General features: G+C 38.2%; 2 protein-coding genes across 18 annotated transcripts in view; one reads left to right on the top strand and one right to left on the bottom strand.

Annotated features, from left to right (window-relative positions):
• Positions 1 to 4,323: 4,323 nt before the first annotated feature.
• The window catches only part of cpx (synaptic transmission protein complexin), a 35,327-nt gene continuing 21,121 nt past the window's right edge, over positions 4,324 to 18,529 (bottom strand). For 6 of the 17 annotated variants that reach the window (XM_065866682.2, XM_065866683.2, XM_065866681.2 and 3 more), the window contains 3 exons: positions 14,095 to 14,252; positions 13,680 to 13,812; positions 11,444 to 13,540 (listed from right to left, as the gene is read on the bottom strand). In XM_065866682.2, the coding sequence (XP_065722754.1) occupies positions 13,455 to 13,540; positions 13,680 to 13,812; positions 14,095 to 14,252 (377 nt within the window). In that variant the 3' untranslated portion in view covers positions 11,444 to 13,454. Of the gene's footprint in view, positions 6,537 to 7,526; positions 9,041 to 10,403; positions 13,541 to 13,679; positions 13,813 to 14,094; positions 14,262 to 17,669; positions 18,070 to 18,529 lie in introns of those variants that run through there. The other 11 variants (XM_017076791.4, XM_017076796.4, XM_017076799.4 and 8 more) reach the window with 10 other exon arrangements.
• Nepl11 (Neprilysin-like 11) lies at positions 14,559 to 17,717 on the top strand. Its single transcript, XM_017076789.4, has 2 exons — positions 14,559 to 15,683; positions 16,542 to 17,717. The coding sequence occupies exons 1-2, from the start codon at positions 14,789 to 14,791 to the stop codon at positions 17,423 to 17,425; spliced, it is 1,779 nt and encodes a 592-aa protein (XP_016932278.4). The 5' UTR covers positions 14,559 to 14,788; the 3' UTR covers positions 17,426 to 17,717.

The following is an 18,529-nucleotide window of genomic DNA, read 5'->3' as shown; positions in this document are numbered from 1 at the left end:
TACTTACTGTGAGCGAAGTACCACTCGGAATGTTCCTTTCCACTGGGATTCTCTAGTGGATCTCCTCCAGCACTTCAACTATTCTGCCTACTTGCCCTGTTGTGTTTCTGTCGGTGAAGTCGCAGAATAATGTGCCAGCTTGGACCAGACGTCCTTTTTTTATCTGCACTGACATCCTGCGGGCGTTTTTGGGGTTTTCCTTCCATTTTTGATTTTTTGTCTCCACACCGCTTTCTTAATTTAAATGTTTTATTTTTTAGGCCGCGGCTAACGGCGTTCAATCGAACCTTACGAAAGTAAGGACCTTGGTGTCTCTATGAATCCTACATCAATTTTTTGACCACATTACTAACATGGTGAATAAAGCCAGGGTTGTACTTGGTTGTACTATCAAAAGGTGATCGATTGAATTTTATGACCCTTTATTAATATTATATATATATTATATATTATTGTAGTGCATCTATTTCTAAGAGTAAAAAAGTTTAAAGTTAACGATGGAGCGCTAAAGTAACCATGCACTCTTATTAAAACAAATCCATGTAAGTGTCAAATATATTCGCTTCTTCCTAAGCCTCTAATGAATGATCTAATGAATTAGCCGAACAATGTCGTAGAACAGCACCGCAAGAAAATTTGATTTTCTTGAGCGTCAATGTAAGAGCTAACACTGATAGGGATTTAGACTTGCTAAGTATTTGTTGGATCGATAAAATGACAGCTGATTTCAAAAAGCCTACATTCACGATTGCAATTTTGCGTTTATAAGAACGTCAAATCATGAACATTTATGTGAAAAATGCGTCACTAAAACTGCTTAACTTTGATGGGTAGACTATGAACTATAGTTCTGAAACTGAGCGGTGTTCATGAACCATTTTTTGCCTAGACAGAAACGGGGAGGATACCATTTAAACCGGGCCATTACACCCAGAAAAAAAAGAACGAAAAAATTCAATTCAAGAACATTTTTCATGAAATTCGAAGAATCCGTTCTCCATTTTTAGTTCTCACATTTCGAACGTTTGTTCACGAAAATCGAACGGAGTTGGTAACAATTTCTACCGACGAACAACTTGGTTCCAAATTGCGAAAAATGTTCTCAGATATCGAACGCCGTTAATGAAAAAGCTGCGATAGACGCGTTAAAGTCTATCGAAATCGATAAACTATCAACATCGTTCATAAAAACATGTATGTAGGTCTAGTGCCCCGATTGTCCGCACTCGAAAAATTCGCTCGGTGGTCCAGCTGCTAGAGCGTCCGCCTCCGACACATGGTAGCACAGGTTCGAGTCCGCGAGAAGACGGTTGTGAATTGTAAGTTTTATAAAAATATTATTTCTAACGTTTATATGTACTTCTATAAATAATTAAAAATTATTTGTCTTCAGCAAAATATCCAAAATACATTGAATTCTACCAATAACAAAACATAAGGTGGGAAATTAAATAAATCTCTACCAGGCGTCCAGAAAGTCTAGCGTGTACACAAACCTCGTTTTTTTTTAAATTTTTATGTTCTCAGGTTAAGCCCGAAATGTTCTTAAACTGACACCATTCGTTCGGAACCCGACCCTAAAGTTTCGGTCACATTTTACGAACGACCGTTCATGAACTGTCAACAAACGGGCTCACGCACTTTTTGACAACGTTTGGTCTTGATTTTTGAACGTTTCGAACGGATTTTTTTCTGGGTGTATTAATAATATAAAAGAAGAGCAGAAAAACTGTGAAAAAAATGTTCTTAAACTGACCCCATTCATTCGGAACCAAACCCTAATGTTTCGTTAAAATTTTAAGAAAGAGCGGCAATTAATTATCATTAAACAAGCTTACGCACTTTTTGACTCCGATTGGCTTGATTTTTAAACGACGAAACTATTTAGTCTGAAGCGTAAACAAAACCTAGACTGCTTTACAGCTTAATTTCGTGATTAACACAAAGCGAGTAGAGAAATACGATTTGCTTTTACGACCCTTAATCTTTAAATTTCCACAGTGGGTTTTTTTCCTTACCAATTGAAACCATTTTTCGTGTTTTGGCTAGATTGGACTAAATAGAGTAGAACACAAAAATTTCGTTTTAATATTCGCTTTAATATCATAACATACTAACTTTTATTGAATTAATTAAAATTCGAATTCATAAAAATAGTATTGCCAGCATTATTAGCTGAAGAAATTTTAAGAGACAATGTTTTTTGACAGGCTTTTATTATTATTAACTCATTACAAAATATTCAACAAGAAAGGAAGCTAACTTCGGCATGCAGTAGTTTATATACCCTTGCAGGTCATTCCCGTCGCAGCGCTGTGCGTACAGAATGTATTGTATGTTTACCGAAAACGAAATATTACGGTATTTGTATTATTTCAACATTAGTTATTCGATCGTTCCTATGGCAGCTATACGATTATGTCGTCCATTTTTTTTGTAAATTTTGTTCGACATTCTTAAATAATAATAGAATGATATTTTTAGGAGTAGAAGTTAATATGTAAAAAAACACCGAAAAAAGTTAAAAAGTTAAGCCCCAGATAAACTTGTCGTAAAAGCAAAACCGGTTTCTCGATTACTTTATTTATCTGAACGAAAAACAATGACAGAGTACTGTTAATCACAAAATTTAGCTGCAAAGATAAAGCAATACAAGACTTACTTGGATAATTGCATCAGCTATCTAGGTTTTGTTTGAGTTACAAAGTGCAAAATTTTGAGTAGGCCTTGTGGAAGCAACCGTCATTATATCGAGCCAAATCACATAATGAGTCATTGGTGTGAAGAGAAAGTCGTAAGAAATCGATCTAAATACAAAACAGTGCATCAACACCAATTTCTAGCTGAAATTACAAGACTTGACCAATGGTGTTGGTATTCATAAATGGTATTTTTAAACAGGATCTCTAACTGAGTCGAACTAGCCGTTTCCCATAAACGCCCATAACGCTAAAACCTGTCTAGCATCCAAATTTTTAAAATTTTTATAAAAGACTAAAAGGAATTTTGTATTGATTATTAGTATCTATCTGTAATGCCAAAAAATTGTTTAGGTCGGATCATCCATTAAAAAGTTATTAGTAAATAAAGGAATCGACGCTAGGTGGCGCTGTGGCGTGGTGTGCAATCTTGGCAACAGTCTCTTCGCTACTTGCACATCTCCATCTTTCAAAGGGTTTGAGCTTACTTGAAAATGGGAAAGGGGGCTGGCTATAAATGTGGGTTTCAGCAAATGCAAAAAGTAAAATAAATGATTTCAATTTGTTACAAGTGCTTTTAAGTTCAGACCGAAAGGTCCGGATGCGAACGGAATAGCACTTGGCCAACCAGCCCCCAAGTTGGCAGTTCAAGTACAAGGGGTGCGTGTCGCCCTGTCGTTTGCTTAGTGGCCATTAGATTGCTGATTTAATGCCATTGGCCACTTCAAGAAAGAGTGGACGTCGTCAATTTTACCATTTCATTTGACAATGCATTTCATTAAGATTTACCTCCGGCTTATCTCTGAGCTGTACTTCCGGCTACTTCTATTAAATTAAATGGGAATCTGTGGGCAGCAACTGTATTGCCTTCGCAGATACTTTTGTTTTGTGTTAATAAACACGGTTCTTCACACTTGGCTGACTGCAAAGTGCTACGACGTTGAATCGTGTGGTCAACCCGATGCCTTTGTATAATTAAAAGCCTTTCTTGCATTATTTATAAGATCCAGAAATGCGCTGTTGCTCATTGGGCTGATTCCTACGACTAGTGATAAATGTTTCGCACGTTTTAGGTAATATTAGCTTTACACAGAATATTTATACTGAATTGAATGCGTTAAAATCTCACTAGCTCGAATACTGAATCAGTTGTACCGAAATAGCGATTAACTTTTTAATTAATCTAAATATGTATGTCTGCAGGAATTAAAGGAACGCTCCGTATTGATTTATCGAACGTCAGCCATGTCAAGAAAGTTTCATCTCAGTCCCCTTTTTTCCATTCACCCTTTTTTGTTAGGAATGATGACTACGATGCACAGCCATCTGAGAGTGGAGAAAGGATGGGAAAAAGACGCATAGTCATCAGGCACAGAGAAGTCTACGAATTCCAAACATTTAGGAATGTCATGTCTAAACAATGCTTCTCGCGCAACGACAGCAGCTTGAATTGTTAAGAAAAGTCTTACCAAATTCCAATAAATGCGTCCTACAAAGAAGAATGTGAGAATAATGAGTTGTGAAGATGGTGAGTATGGGCCATATGGCTTTATTAAGTTTGACTGCGTGGGGGTGGAACAACTGTCATAAGAGTAATCAAAATAAAATGCGCCAATACAGGAACTTTTTCATAATGCATTTAAAAACTTTTTATTGGAAATTAACTCGTTCTATACTAAAGTACAATTCAACAGTAAATACAAGACAACATATTACAATGCAATTTAATATAATTCAATTTAACTCGTTCAATACTGGTAGCCGCTACGGTAACTGCTTACTCGCACTTGACAGGGCAAGAATGTTTATTTAATGGACAAGAATTTTGGCAAACGTTTAATTTTTTATCAACCAAAAAATCGGCATTTGTTAAGTTAAAAACGTTTTCGAAATGCCAGTATGCTTAAATCCACGTTGATAACTGGTTAAGCTGGTAACTATTATTTAACTGCAAACGGTTTTGTTGGGAAATTTATTGATGTCCTTTTAATTAGAGGCCCACAATGCGCTTTAGCAAATATTTGTATTAAAGAAAGTTTTTCGGAAACAGGGACTTTAAACAAAAGCTGGAAAATGGTTTTCGTGGTATGAAAAAAGTGGTACGTCTTGGTGGACGTTTTAAGACTATTGATCGATTTTCTACTCTCATAAAAAATATTAAATCTGGTTAACAGAAACAAATGCTTTAAAACAGTTTCACGGCCGTTATATTTTAGGAAAAGTTACCTAAAATGGAGTTTAAAGCAACGTATTGCCTTGAGTCAATTTTTCGATTATTTTTTCTAAATTATAAGGTCAAAGACGATTTTAAGGTAACTATAACTAAATTGTAGGTAAAACCAGTTTCTCAATGTAGATAACTCATTTGGCTTTAGGCATTCATCTTTACAAATTGATTTCTTTCGTCTTTAATGAATTATACGTTTTCTTGTATGTATATATTAAATCGCAAATTTATGATTAGTAAGGGTATGAAACTTTAATATATTATTATGAATTTCTTGTATATATATTTCTTTATTTATTAATTTACTTGATCATATCAATATATGTATATATGCAAGTATAATTCATAAAACTTTTAACAATAATTTCAGTCGGTCATTTGGTATGTAAATTATATGTACTTAGACTATATTGTTTTTTTTCGATTTTTGCTTTCCCCTATTTTTATATAATTTAAATTGTAAAATCATGTGATATTTAAAATTAAGACACGAAATCGTTTAAGTTAGATATGATTGTTTGAATGATTTTTATCTTTTTCAAGTTCTTTTAAAAGATGGCAGCTAATCGGAATATCAAGTAGAACAAATTGGAAAGGACATTTTCGCCTCGGCAAGCCGAACCAATTTTTTCCTTTGTATAGTAAGAATGTATTCCAACGGAAATGCCAAAAATTTGTATTAACACGCATTAGTCGTTGAGCAGATCTAAAAATAAACAAGAAGCCTCTGCATTCAGAAATGCGTGTTATAACTGTAAGGACCTTTACCTAATACTAGACTTCCAGTAGGGTCAATGGAATTTCAGGTACTTTAAGAATCTTATGAATTATTTGGCAATCAACGAAAATATTTCAGCCAAATATATTAATCGTATTCATCCACGAATGCTATAAGAAAATGCTCTTGGCACCGTTGAAAGACTCTGGGTATGCTATTCTAATTACTTTAAACTAATGTCGTTGTTGATTCATCTCTCATTTCACATTTGGTTTCTACGATTTCTTCTAGTCAGTATATGTAGATTTATTATAATTTTGTTATATTTTTGCCTACGGAATGACAGAAGTTAAGCCAACTCTAATATAGCTCATCTTGTTTCAAGTACAAAGGAACTAACTGCTTCATTGTATCAATGTGCGTTGCTTAGCGCTTAACTAATAAAGTTTTAATATTACTCAAGTATCCAACATTCCCAAACGTGTTAGTACTAAAATGTGATTTCTCACGCTTGAGAAACCCGATCTACAACTTTCTCAAAGAGGGGACAGGTAAAATTGTCATATAGTTTGGTTGTTACATTACAATTGAGTAAAAGTGTGTCCGGATATCGAATCCTTCAATGTAAACCTAGTTTAAACACAAAATATTATATCCGCCTTGAAAAGTCCTGGGTGGATCAGGATCTGCAGGTAATGCACGTTGGAAGGTTAAAAAGAGCACCATGCTCTTTTTTCACATAAACACATATGGCCAAGAGGGCCGGTACGCGTGTATTTGTGTAATCTGAAACCGAATCGTGGCGTGACTCTCAACCTTAAGACCTTTGTTTAGAACAAGTTTCTCAATGGGCAATTTTTAAAAGCATCGCTAAGACGTTTTTTCAACTTGGCTGAAAATATAAACAAGACAAAATCAGTTAATTTGCACACAGAAAGAGTGTAAGTCTTGAATAACTGAAAAAAACTCCCTACGAAATAGACATGTTTAACTGCATAAAAAACCGAACAGGAGAAAAATTATAAACATGAAAGAGAATAGTTTGTTCTGAGTTTTATTTTGTTTTTACTTTCGGAAAGAGAGGAGAAATAAATATTTTTCCTAATGGAGTTTATTTCTACTTGGAGACGTCATCAATTTTGTCGTCAGTGGCTGCGGAATTTTAAAAGGACGTGGGTGTATGTCATGTGTTGTGTGGTGTGGCACGGACACAAAATTGATTGGCTATGCTATTACCTACCTTTTCAGGATGTTGTTGAAGGCGGCTGTTACACAACAAAAATTACATAGCCCAAGAAAATCTAATCTTTTTTGTATATATAAAGTAAATACTTACTCTTTTGATGCCTAACCCAAATTGGTTCAGATAACGTAGACAACTCATATACGTTTTTCGAGGAGTATTTATAGGACTGATAACATGGCACATTCCCATACACATTTTTACAGAGTTTTCAGCAGTATTAAAGGCTGTACAGTAGATCAAAAAAAGGCAGCAGGATGTTGGCCTTTCGATGTACATTTGTACAAAGTTCTGAAATTGAACTCATGGATGTACATAAATTCTGGTGTGACTGTTTTGAACTGCAAGACAGACACTTTGAGGAGCAGAGTTAGACATAGATAGACAGATCGGTTATGACAGATACAGAGAGAGAGAGAGAGAGAGATAGAGAAAGACAGCGAAAAGAAGAGAGACACGTACACAAAGACGGAAAAACATATAGACCAACAGTCATGCCAAATCAAGTTAGCTATACGTATCATATATCAGGCAGGTAGAAAGTTCGAGTGTGATCAGGACAATGTATTTGGTCGCATGGAGTGTAAGGTAGGTAACAGTAACGCTTGGACTTCCGACTCGAAATTAAAACCAAATGTATTGTAGTGTTTTCTCATATATATTTATACATATATATTTTTTTATTATACCTTTTGTTTTTCTTTGTTTCAATTAAATGTTCAAAGTAACAATATAATTAATCAACTATTAACGATTTTCTTAAGTTTTGTTTTTATTTCTGTTTTGTTAATTCATTTGTAGTGTATAGAACGTCTTTCACATCTAATAATGACTTGAATGGTATTCTTTTTAACATTTTTATTTATAATTTTTGTCTGTTGTTTCTCTATTAAATTCATTTCCCTATTAAGTTACACATATATATATGTATGTATGTATATATATATATATATGTATGTATATAAATTTTTCATTATATGTGGTTTCGTGAACTTTCTGATATACATATAATTACATTTTCGTTACTATAATATTAACGGTAACACAATATTAACAAATTATAAATGAAAATAAAATCGGCTGAACCATTTAACATTTCGAACATTTATGATTACTTTAAAAACTTGGTTACGATTGAATAATATGTTTCATTTGTTGTGTTCGTTTTCTTTATTTATATGTATTCAATATATTAAACAATTAAAGTTACCTTCAACTTCATATATGTGAGTATCTGAGAGAAAAACGCAATAGATATAGTAGAATCTAGGTAAACATTTTCTATAAATATTTAGAAAGCCATTACTTTATAGATTTTATAGTTTCGAGCTTGAAGAGATCATAGCTAAGATATTTGGATTCCGATTTAGTAACAGGTGTGCGATTGGGAAACCAAAGCTAGGGATTTCAAATACTTTTCCTTAGGGTAGAATCACCTTTTCTTATCATCATCTATTCGCTACTCATGGTCTAGTCATCTGAGCCACGTTAAGGCATTCATTCATCAGTTTCATCGTTCCTAACTTTGTATGGAGCGAGGGGGCACAAGAGGATTGCTTTATTAGGTTGACAGAGAGGGGCGTTAGAACTTTTTACTTTATTGCTGTCCTACCAATAAGATATCTGACATTTTTTAGCAGATCAATGGGACGAAGCTTTAAGTGTTAAGTTTTAAAGATACAGATATCAGCTTGCTAACGTTGATGAAGAATGTGGAATATTTATCTTTTTTCTTTACGCAGCTCTTAATGCAAGTTTTACACATATTTCGTTGCTGTTTATTGGATCTGTACATAATTTCAATCATTTATAACTCTATATAGTCAATTAAATGCATACGCATGTCACCATGACCATGTTATGTGAGAGTACACGAGTGTGTATATGGATTGGAATAAATGGTAAGCCACATCCAAATTAATTCACAACGTTTAAAAATAAGATAGGAGGAAATTGTCGCTTGCAAATTGCGATGATCTAGTTTAGTTGATGCTGTTGTTCATGTGGCTAGTTGTTTACCTCTATTGTTTGCTTGAATAGTATAGTTTTCTCTTATAGTACATATTTAGATACTTCTGTAGTTGATGTTGTTGTTGATGTTGTTCTTGTACTGGCTGTAGGCGTTTTCTTGTGCTGTTGTTGAGAGTACATGTCTAAGAAGGACCATCAAATCGTAGTTGTGAAGAATTGGTAGAATTGTTGTTGATGTTGTTATAATAGTTGATATTGTTGTTGTTTCGTGTTGTTGCAAATGTTGTTCAAGTTGTTTTCAGATATAGAATTTGAGGCAGAGTAGAAGTGGCGCAGATAAAGGATTTGAAAGAGAGTGTTTTAAAAACAAAAAGAGAGAAAGAGAGAGAGAGACAACAGAGAAAGAGAGAGAGATATTTATATATATATAGAATGCAGTGTGATTAGAACATTTATTATAATTAGTATATTTAGTTTAATTCAGTTTAATATGACAAGAAAAGAAAACAAAATACAACTGAGAAGCTATATCCGGTTACCCGGAGTACAAATGTCCTTTCCGACTGCAAGACTGCATCGATTCAGTACAATATGCTTATACATATGCTCTCTTCATCCAAACTCTTTGAACAGTGTGTTATTTTTGATTTCACAGTCAGGGAGGGCATTGTACCAAAAATCGCGCATTTCATACATGTGGGTGTGGGTAATATGAAATAAGGATGTATGTCTAGACTGATAACACATACACGAGCCGTTCAGGTCACAAATCGCATGCAAACTGAAGTCCATTTTTGATTGTCCGTAGTTTTAGAAAATTTTACGGAAACCTAAAAGCAGTTAACGGTGCAGTAGAAATTGGAAAGTGCCTCGATTTAGGACGGAGACGGCTCGTTCTGTTGTACGTACAATCATGCATACGGTAATGCGATTTGTACCTTAGAAAATCTCGGTGAAATACCGTTTGAGACGCTTATATTGTATACACAAATTTAATGGCACTGAAAAGACTTTCTGTGCGAAGATGTTAGAGTATGTATAGTATAAGTTAACATGTCATCAGGTGTGTTCCTACCCCTTACAAGCGGATGCTTTGGATAGTCGGCGTATCTGTCGTTATTCTGGACTCGGCGTTGTAAAGGGTATTCGGTGAAAGGACTTATATACATATGTATGCTTCGGTGTCTGTGTTTCTTGTGGCCGACTTTTGTGCATGCAAGTTTCGTTTTCTCTTTTCCGGGGTGTCCAGTCCCTGGATGCTAATGAGTTTTCGGGGAAAAATGTATGCTAAATGTATCACAGCATTATGCTCTCGAACTGCCTAGCATCTCTTATAAGCTATTGTCCCTGTCTAAATGACTACCGATTTATATAATTTCGTTCTATATATTGTTGTACAACATTGTCTACGGAATTGTAATTGAACCAAAACTTATCTGGTATGGGTACAAATAAATGTAAATGAAACTTAGATCTGGTATTGTTAATAATTTATTAGTGAGGGTAAGGTTTATGTATAGTAATATAGTAATCTTATTTACTTACATTTCAGAAGCATCAATCAGAGAGATCATTAGCTATTTCAAACAGTTTTGAAAATCTCAATTGTAGTGTAGGTATGTTGTTTGTATAAGAAAGAAAATGATATAACAGCTGTTAAAGATGGTTTGTCTCGAACTTTGAAAAACAAATTGACTGAAACATTTTCTTTATTTTTATGGTTTTTTTCTGGCTTTCAATAAACAATTTAGAGAATCATCAATAATTTAAACGTATCCGCAGTCAATTCGTTTGCAAGTAAGTATTTTCAAATACTCGTGGTTAAATTCATAATATTTACATATACATAACGAGTGTATATATATATTTGAATGACAATTTTAACATATTCGCCGATTTAGTTTATATTCTTTCTATACTTATGATGGATTTCAAGTCCAAAGTGATTTCAGCAACAACTTCGACGGTTCTACATGATTCGGCAGCCTCCTCTGTCACACCATTTGCTTAATATTTTTCTTTCATTTTTATTTTGTTTTATATTATTTTTGTGTTTTTATTATTTTTTTTTTGGGTTCGAATGTCATCGTGCGGATTTGATATATTTATTAGATCGTTATATTATTGTATGTTATCAACTAAACAACGATTATGTTTTGTAAATTGGGTTTGAGTATATTACATTATTATTGAAGCAAAAGTGATTTGAATATTATTAAAGGCTTTCACTATAGTTGGGCTTTAAATAATTTGGTTAATGCTTTAGCTACTTTAGAATTCATAAGGAGTTCACCGTCCTGTTCGCATTTTTATTTCATATATCTGCTTCGTATCGGATTATAGCTGTAATCGATTTTGGGGGTTTAATGTTTAATACGCTTTACGTTGCTGCCGGGTTACAGGTATTTTAGGCTCTAGCTTTGTAATGCTTTTAATTAGTTTTGTTTATGTTTTCCAATCTTAACTGATCTCATATTAACAAATCCAATTTCATGTCGAGTTAAATAAATTTCCTTTTATGGGTTGAATGTTTTCAGTATTATTTATATTTTTTCATTTTATTTATTTGTTGGAAAATATGATGACTGACATATCACTGCATGACACATTTTCCCTCTATTTGGGTTTTTAGCTCATTTACTTGCGTTTCTATTTGATTTTTCAGTTCTGTAAAAGAAATTGAGTATGGAAACAGCAATAAATAAGCATATTTTGTAGAATAGACTACAAATGTTTGACATGTTAACTGTTATGTATATGTATTCATGGATGCTCATGTACTGTAACTGGTATACTGTAGATGTAACTGTTATCTAAGGTATTTTAGCAGTATTTTTACTTGAAAGTCTATTGTTGCGGAAGGTCACAATTCGTATGAGAATCGTAAAAATAAAACAAAAGAGCAGTTACTCGCATATTAGTCAGGGTTTTATTGTAAGTAGTACTTGTAACGTCTTAGTAAAAGTCTGTCTTATGTATGTTTGAAGTTATAATTGATAAGATGTAGAGCTGAAAACGTCGATAGTTACTGATGTCGATTCTGAATTTTCTTGATACTATCGATTTTTCATTATTTACTTGATTTATTAGTTCCCCAAAAAAACCGTATACAAAATGTTGAAATTATACAACGTATATTGAATTAAATTTTCAAATTACTATAGTAAATTTAACTGTACTACATATTGCTTAAAATTTTGATACTTAGGAATAATAAAGTCGGTAAAAATCGACCTAAAATTAATAAAAGAAAATTATCGAAAATTTCAAAGTACTATCGATTGTTTGTAGCTCTATGTAGCTGTTTGATAGATTGATAGTGAAATAATAATAAAGATTTTAATTTTGGTGCGAGGAAAATACACATACATATGCAGTATATGAGCAATATATATATTTTGCATACGACTTTGCATTATGTTAAATACATATAGCACACATATTGAAGGGAAAGAGTAAAAGAGAGGGAAAAAGTTTTGTTTTTGTTGCTCGTCCATTTATTGTTTATATTTTTCTTTGGCTTAGAGTTATATTTTTTTGTGCGTGTTTAGTTTCAAAATGCAGTTTAGCACACAAGCACATGTATTTTGTTATAGTGTTTTTATATTAGGATGTGAAATAATAGGCGCTATAACTATGAAAAGAGTGCATTGGGTGAAATTGATGTTTTAAAAATAATATAAAATAATTTAATATGGTATTTTACAGCCCCGGAAGCTATCTGCTCAAACCTATTTCAATTCTCAGATTAATTAAAAAATTTATGTTAATGGCATATCGATCTTGTAGAGGGAGGCGGTCGAGAATTGAGTGATTATGGTTCGTCTGTTTATGCTAATTATTTTGCATATTAATATACAGAGAATCGGAGTGGTTATTAGAATAGCGAGAGTAGTCGAAAATGGTTATTGTTAGTGGTGTGGAAGGCTGAAGAGTAGTTCTTGAATACAAATGTATTACAACAATATTACCACACAAAAGGAAATTAAAGTTTTAACGAATGGTCGCACTTACCTTATTCGAATTACGTAAATAACATAAATAACATAAAACCTAATTCGTCTGCTATTACCAATTCATTAATTTCAGCGTTTACCCATAATTTATATAAAACTGGCATACATTAAAATAGAATAAAAGAAAAAATGAAGTACACACTTTCATGTTTTCAAATGATCTCTAGATTTCTCTGGTACATACTTATTTACGCAGTAAAACTAATTCGAAGTCTGAAAACTGAACAAAATGAATTAATTGAATGGTGTGCACGCTTGTTATATAAAGATGTATTTGACAATGTTTATACTCGTCGTTGCATTACATTTGAACATTAGATTTTAGACAGATAGGGTTGCAGTTAGAGTTAGCATTAGAGTTAGGTTTAGAGCTTAAATATTATTCACACATGGAAAAGAGTACATATAAATAGATAGATAGATAGCTTTGGTTAGTAGGCAGCTGTTCAGAAAGTTATATTGGATAGTTCGATTGCACTTGAATACACACAGATGCACAAACATAAACACAGCTACTACATTCGAGCGCCGTTGAGTTTTAAGCTGATTATTTATTCGGTTTTGGTTCGGGTTTTAATTGTTAGTCAACATGTTTAGGTAATGTCTGGACTTGGCGAGTCTCGCGTGAGCCGTTGGCATAGCAGTAGGAAAAGAAAAAAAGACAACCTAAAATCTGAAACAGTTCATAAAAGGGGCAATCGGGGCGTAATCGAAGGCCCGTCTCGGTGGAAGGTTTTAGCAGTACATAGATGCCAGTAGCTGAGCAAAGAGGGAACAGGAATCGACAGCGACAGCCAAAACTTACTTGTAAAGTCGTCGAGCTCTTCCTGCTCCGCTTCGGCGGCAAGTTCTTCGGGCGTCTTCTTTTTTCTCATCAGGGGATTGGGTTCTTCTTGGGGTGCCGCCTCCACGATTTCTTCCTTCTTCTTGATGTTATACTAAATTATTAATATGAAGTCGGTAGATAAAGAGGTTGTTTAGGACTCTGAAAATTGGCCACCGTCTACTTTCTTATCAGCTAACACTTTTAGCAGTTGCTTGTTGTTGTCTCGCTCCCTTGAAGTTCAATCTGACTCCGTTAGGGAGTCGCTCATTAAAAGGACTCCCTACTAGAGTCAATTTGAACTGCGCCAGGAAATAGTTCTATTATGTCAGGGCACAACATGTATGTAGGTACATTCACTTTATTTGCAAAGTTCACAAAGACCCCACCCACTCACCTTATCGCGAATGTCTTGCCTCATCTTTTCGCGTTCCTCCTCCATTTTCCGGTGCTTTTCCTTGCGCCGGTCCTCGGCCTCCTTAATGGCCTCCTGACGCTCCCTCTCCTCCTCCTCTGCCTTTTCCTTGTCGTCGCCATCATCGCCTCCATCACCTCCTACAGCGCCTGTATAACGGACGGGAATAAAGGTTACCCAGAGATTTTAAGCTGTATATATTGTGAGTATCTAAGTCGACTTTGGCCATTGGTCAGAATGAAATATTTTTCAGAAATACAGCATTAATTTTAAAAACTAATTTAATTCAAAATCGGCCGTGACCAATTTTAGATCGGAACCGAAACCCGACATTTTGACACATATGATTAGAGCACCCCTTACAGTTTGTCTCGTTATCGCCTAGTGGGTTATCACTTCAAGTGATTTCAGTTTTCATTCCAGTGTCAGACCCAGGGGGAACGAATGCGAACGCGATTAGTTGGAACTTAGACATAGCTTTGGGCGCCCTGGCGGCTCAGTGTGTCCGAGCAGCAGTCTGAAAGCAGAAGCGCGGAAGTGTGCCGTCGCATTAGCAGCGACCTTTGACATTCCGACCGCCAAGGAGAAAAACAAGGCCTGGTACCTGCGGTAAAAGCGGTGAACGGTGGCGGGCACATTTCTATTCGAGTCGTCTTAGAAGCAGCACTTGGCGGAAATGCTTTTAAGATTACTGACCATCCTGTGGATGTCTGGCCAAGCTTACTGTCAGGACAGCCTGGCAAGGGTGGAGAACGACCTGCTCACCTTCTCATACAAAATAGAGCAGTACTTGGACCCCAACAGGCAGCCATGTCAGGACTTCTACGGCTACGTCTGCTCGCGCAGTGCCAACCTTAGCCAGACGGGAAGGCAGCGATTCCAGAGCTTGCTCAAGGAGGCCGACGTCGCTCAGCTGATGGACATGGAGCTCCAGCTGGTCAACTTCTTTAAGTCCTGCGAGAGCGGAAGGGGCATAGAGGCGCTCAAGGCCTCTCAGCTGTTCAGGCTGAGCGGGGGTTGGCCTGTACTGGAGGCAATGAAGCCCAATGCCAGTCAGCGGACGAACCAAACCCAGAGTTGGCTTACGGTTCTCGGGCACTTTCACGACGCGGGGGCGCCATACTTCTTCGAGTCGGCGGTCACCATGCAGTCGAACAGGCGTCTGGTGGTGCTTAGGCCCGACTTCACGCGTCGAAACACTCTGAGAAAGTTCGAGCAGCGGGTGGGCGAGGTCCTGCAGAGCTTCGGAATCGAGCAGAGCCGCGCCCACGTGGCCGCCCTCGAGGTGCTGAGTCTCGAGCGCAGTCGTCGGGACATTGTCAAGGCGGAGCACGTAGACGACCAGGTGGAATTCAGCTACGGCAACTTCAAGCGCAGTGCATTTGGAAACGCCTCTCTGAGCAGATTGGACTGGGATGGATACTTTCGGAAGGTGCTGGGTGGCAAAACGCTCCACGAGAGAGACACCATCGTTGTCAAGCAACTTCCCAGACTGATCGAGTATTTCCTGCTACTGCAGAACACCAGTATGGTCCGTTTACTCAACTGGATCTGGACGGACTATTTAATGGGTGAGTTAAACGACTGAGTCTTCTATTCTGCTATCAAAAACTTTGTTCCCAAAGAAAAATTATTTTAAACAATCTCAACCGTACAACACGTTTGTTTAATAACAGATTTAAGAAAGTCGTCTGTGACTTTTTTGCCGCGAATAATTTATTGTAAGGTTTAAATGGGCGAGTAAGATTGTGAATAATAAATCAATGTCGCATAGGTTTTGTTAGGATATCAAATTACAAAAAATATCTAACAGCGAATTCGTCATGCTTTTAAGAGGTTAAAAAAATTACCATCTTTAACCACTTAATGATGTTAATATGGTTAAACTCGCCAGTACCAATTAAATCTTAGGAATTCGCGTTTAGAATTTTTAAATCAAGATCGTCAATATGGTTTAATTTTAGAATTTGTTATCAGTAATGTCGAGTCCATCTTGATCTTAAGTATTCGCGGTTGGAAGCTTTCATTAAAGGACATTAATATGAGCCAAGATAAGGACATTGCTATTAGCCTGTCACATTTTAAAGAAAATCTCGTTTCGTTAGTTGTATAATTAAAGGTCGGACCTTATGGATGATGTAGTTAAGAACCAGATTTGTAAACTGGTCATAACAGCACCTCTGTTTTCTCGACCTATTAATTTACATAAACGAGATACTGTCCATCACAGAATTTAGCAATATTGCATTAGCTGTTTATTTTTTGTGGAAGTTAGCTTTTACATTGATGATCGAGAAAATCAAATTAACAGGCTGTATCTAACCGAGAAATGTTGGTCGGCACTAAGCTGGATTCGAGCCTTGGTAACGCGTTCATTTGTGTGGATGTGCGCAAAAAACTCTCAAGCCCCCTTGCTTCCTTTCTTTCAGATATCGTGGATGCGGACTGCCACCAACTGGCGGAGACCTATGTCGGTGATGTCTACGCGCACGTGGCGCCGAGGGTTACTGCGAATCGCGACGAATTGGCCCAGATGTACTCCGTGCTGGGGAAAGCTTACGTGGATCAGCTAGCCGGCAGTGTGTGGATCGACGAGATCTCGCAGCAGAGCTCGAGGCAGTTTCTCGGAAGCGTCACGCGCCTTACAATAAACGGCGACGAGCTCTTGGACGCCAGCTACCACGGCATCCTGCTGGGCCGGCGGAGCCTATACCGGAACCTGGAAAAACTTCGCAAGTTCCAGCGCCCACGGCAGCAGCCCTCACTATCCGCCCAGCTGGTGCGCCACTACAACCTGGCGTTTGCCACAGTCAGTGCCCTCTTGGGGCAGCGCAACCTGAGCACGCCCCTCAACTACCTTCTGGTGGGCGAGTTCTTTTCCCTGAGCCTGGTGGCTGCGGGCAGTAGCTCCAGCACCCCCGGTGCCTGGCGGAGCTTCGACTCGGAGCAGCGCTTTGGCGCCTTCCAGGAGTGCGCCGCCGGACAAGCTAACGCCAACGACCTGCTCCTCAGCCTGTTGGCCCAGAGACTGGCGCTGAGTGGGTACCGGCAATGGCTGGCTACCCGAACAAAGTTCCAGGAGAGGATTGACACACTCCTGGCAGCCGGACGAACGAAGATGTCCCTGCGGAGGCTCTTCTTCGTGGCCAACCTACTAGTGGACTGCCGTTCTGAGCTGGGCGTCCTGCAGCAGGACCGCAAGCGGCAGGTGACGCACGCCAAGCTCCGCAGCTCGAGGGAGTTCGGCGAGGCCTTCCAGTGTCGTCCCGGCGACAGTCTCTACCCGCAGCACCAGAGCTGCGATACCCTCTAAGTTGGCCGGAGCTCGGACCTTGAACTTCCCGTCCTGCTGCTCCCACCGCTGGTGTTAAAAATCGATAAGCCGTGCCTGCAGTCACGGAGCTCTCCCCGCGAGCAACCCCCAATCGATTGATTTTTCCCGTCCCACTTTACATAGTTGCACCACAGTGTCACCATATGCTTACGGATAGGTCACGTTACGTATGAGCGATGGAGGTGAAAAATAAACGATTCGCTGTTCGCTTGCAAAGACTTACATGGGACACAGTTTCGGTAAGAGTGACAGCGTTTGTGTGTTTTGGCGAGTTGAGTAGTAGTTTGGTGGAGTGGTGGCAGTGTTTGGTTCAAAGGAAAGAAGACGAAATCAAGTAGTCCGCCACCGGAAATCGAAAGGCAGTGTTGGAAGGCAGACTGTGGCTTAGATTTGCGTTAGGCTTCATACCAATGAAATTCATGATTTCAGGGCGCTCTTGGCCACTGCTATCTGTCCGTCTTGGAGCTTTCTGTCCTCCGTCTCCGTCTCCGTCTCCGGCCCGAGTGAATGCAAGTGCAACCGTTGCCTCAGCCGACGCTGGCACTACTGGACTCGGTTTCAGCCAGGAGCTGCAACATCTCCGACACCCCGACTCGGCCGCAGTCGCCGTGGCCGTGGTGGTGGCCCTCCTTCCAGTGGCGTCGTTGCCATGGCCATCTCAATCGATTCCAAGCGTGTGCCCGAAGTGCAGTGCGAACGCGACCACGAGTGCCCACGAACTGTGTGCAACAAGACGACTCGAAGGCGGACTGGCGGACTGGCGCACTGGCGGAGTGAACTTCAGCCGCAGGAGTGCGAGCCCGGAGTAGGAGTGCTGGCAGTCCTGGTCCAGCCTTTTATGTCCTGACGCCATGCCTGCTGCCGCAGTCGCGTCGCAGCCGGCGCTGGCCCGAGCCGGGATTTCAGGGCCCCTCGAGTCGTGCGCCTGCGCAGTCCCAGCGGATTGAGTCCGACTCGGCCTATGGTTCCGCTCCGGTCCTGCCTGCGATGCTGATAAGAGCAGCCAGGCAGCTTCGCTGCTCGCTCCGAGTGCGATTCTTGTGGGGCGACAGAGACGCAGCCACGCCGTTGGCGCAGAATCGC

The sequence above is a fragment of the Drosophila suzukii genome, chromosome 3 (assembly GCF_043229965.1).
Source record: "Drosophila suzukii chromosome 3, CBGP_Dsuzu_IsoJpt1.0, whole genome shotgun sequence".
Lineage (NCBI taxonomy): Eukaryota > Metazoa > Arthropoda > Insecta > Diptera > Drosophilidae > Drosophila > Drosophila suzukii.
The sequence above is the reverse complement of the archived record's forward strand: the minus strand, read 5'-3'. Positions and strand labels throughout refer to the sequence as shown.

Bases quoted from the DNA above. Each gene is read 5' to 3' on its own strand.
- Nepl11 (XM_017076789.4), top strand. From the start codon at position 14,789: ATGCTTTTAAGATTACTGACCATCCTGTGGATGTCTGGCCAAGCTTAC. The intron at 15,684-16,541 runs GTGAGTTAAACG...CCTTTCTTTCAG, and splicing joins CTGGACGGACTATTTAATGG to ATATCGTGGATGCGGACTGC.